This window comes from Tetrahymena thermophila, assembly GCF_000189635.1.
Source record: "Tetrahymena thermophila SB210 genomic scaffold scf_8255250, whole genome shotgun sequence".
Classification (NCBI taxonomy): domain Eukaryota; phylum Ciliophora; class Oligohymenophorea; order Hymenostomatida; family Tetrahymenidae; genus Tetrahymena; species Tetrahymena thermophila.
In genome coordinates, this window is record NW_002476813.1 from 1 (window position 1) to 1005 (window position 1005).

General features: G+C 24.1%; 1 protein-coding gene across 1 annotated transcript; it reads left to right on the forward strand. All coding sequences in view use genetic code 6, as the record gives it.

The window, feature by feature from the left end:
• Nucleotides 1–147: 147 nt before the first annotated feature.
• Nucleotides 148–736, forward strand: TTHERM_002653460 (transmembrane protein, putative; the record flags this gene model as incomplete). Its single annotated transcript, XM_012795177.1, has 1 exon — nucleotides 148–736. A coding segment is annotated over one exon (589 nt), but the record flags the coding sequence as incomplete, so codon positions are not given.
• Nucleotides 737–1005: the final 269 nt, after the last annotated feature.

A 1005-nucleotide genomic window follows, 5' to 3' on the forward strand; every position in this document is an offset into this window, starting at 1 on the left:
ACCTGTAAGATAATAAATGAATTCTGCCGAATGTATATTAAAAGATATAAAAACAGATATACCAATGATATATCTTAAACTATTATTTACTATAATTGTTCCAATTGGCTATTTAATGGTGTTTGTACTTAGTTTAATTTTATAAAGGGTATTTACAAATATAAAAGTTCGTTACTATTCTATGTGTACTGCTGCGATCTTTATATTTATTTTAGTTTAGCCCGATTTAGTATCTCAAATGATAGCTATTCTTTCATGCAGAGTAATTGGAGATTCTAGTTATATACTTTATAATGTAACTTATGAATGTAACACTAATCAGCATTAGAGATATAGTTCTACCTTAGTGGCTCCTTGCTTATTAGTGTTTGCTTTTATTATACCTATTGGACTTTTTTATATACTATACAGAAATAAAAATGACTTGCAAAACATTTAAATATATAAGAAATATGGTTTTTTATACAAAGAGTATAAAATCCAAAAATATTATTGGGAATTCGTGAAAATGTTAGAAAAAATTTTAATCATTATTGTTCTTAATTTCTATTCCTAAGATATTAATGTTAAAGGAGTGCTAATTTTTATAGTAGTTTCTCTCTATGGGATAGCATCTAGTGTTTTATAACCATATCGTTTGAGCGGGTACAATACAGTTGATTTCTATCAAACAAACGTGTGTGCAGTTTCTGTATTATTTTGTTTATTCATTAGCAACAATCCCTTCAATTATTATGTAATCACCTCTATTATAATTATAATCACAATCAATGCTTGGTTTATTATTGTAATAATTAAAAGAGTTATTATAGGACTTTTAATGTAATTTAAGAATGTTATCATTTCATTTTTTAAAAAATTTTCTTTTACAAAGTTGCATGCTTAAAAGTTTCAAAAATAAAAATTAAATCCTTAATTGAAAGCTAAAATAAAAAGAATTTTTTAAGAATTTTTAAATCTTAGTAAAGAGCAAAAGTATGATCTTTTATTATCTGGTTTAAAGAT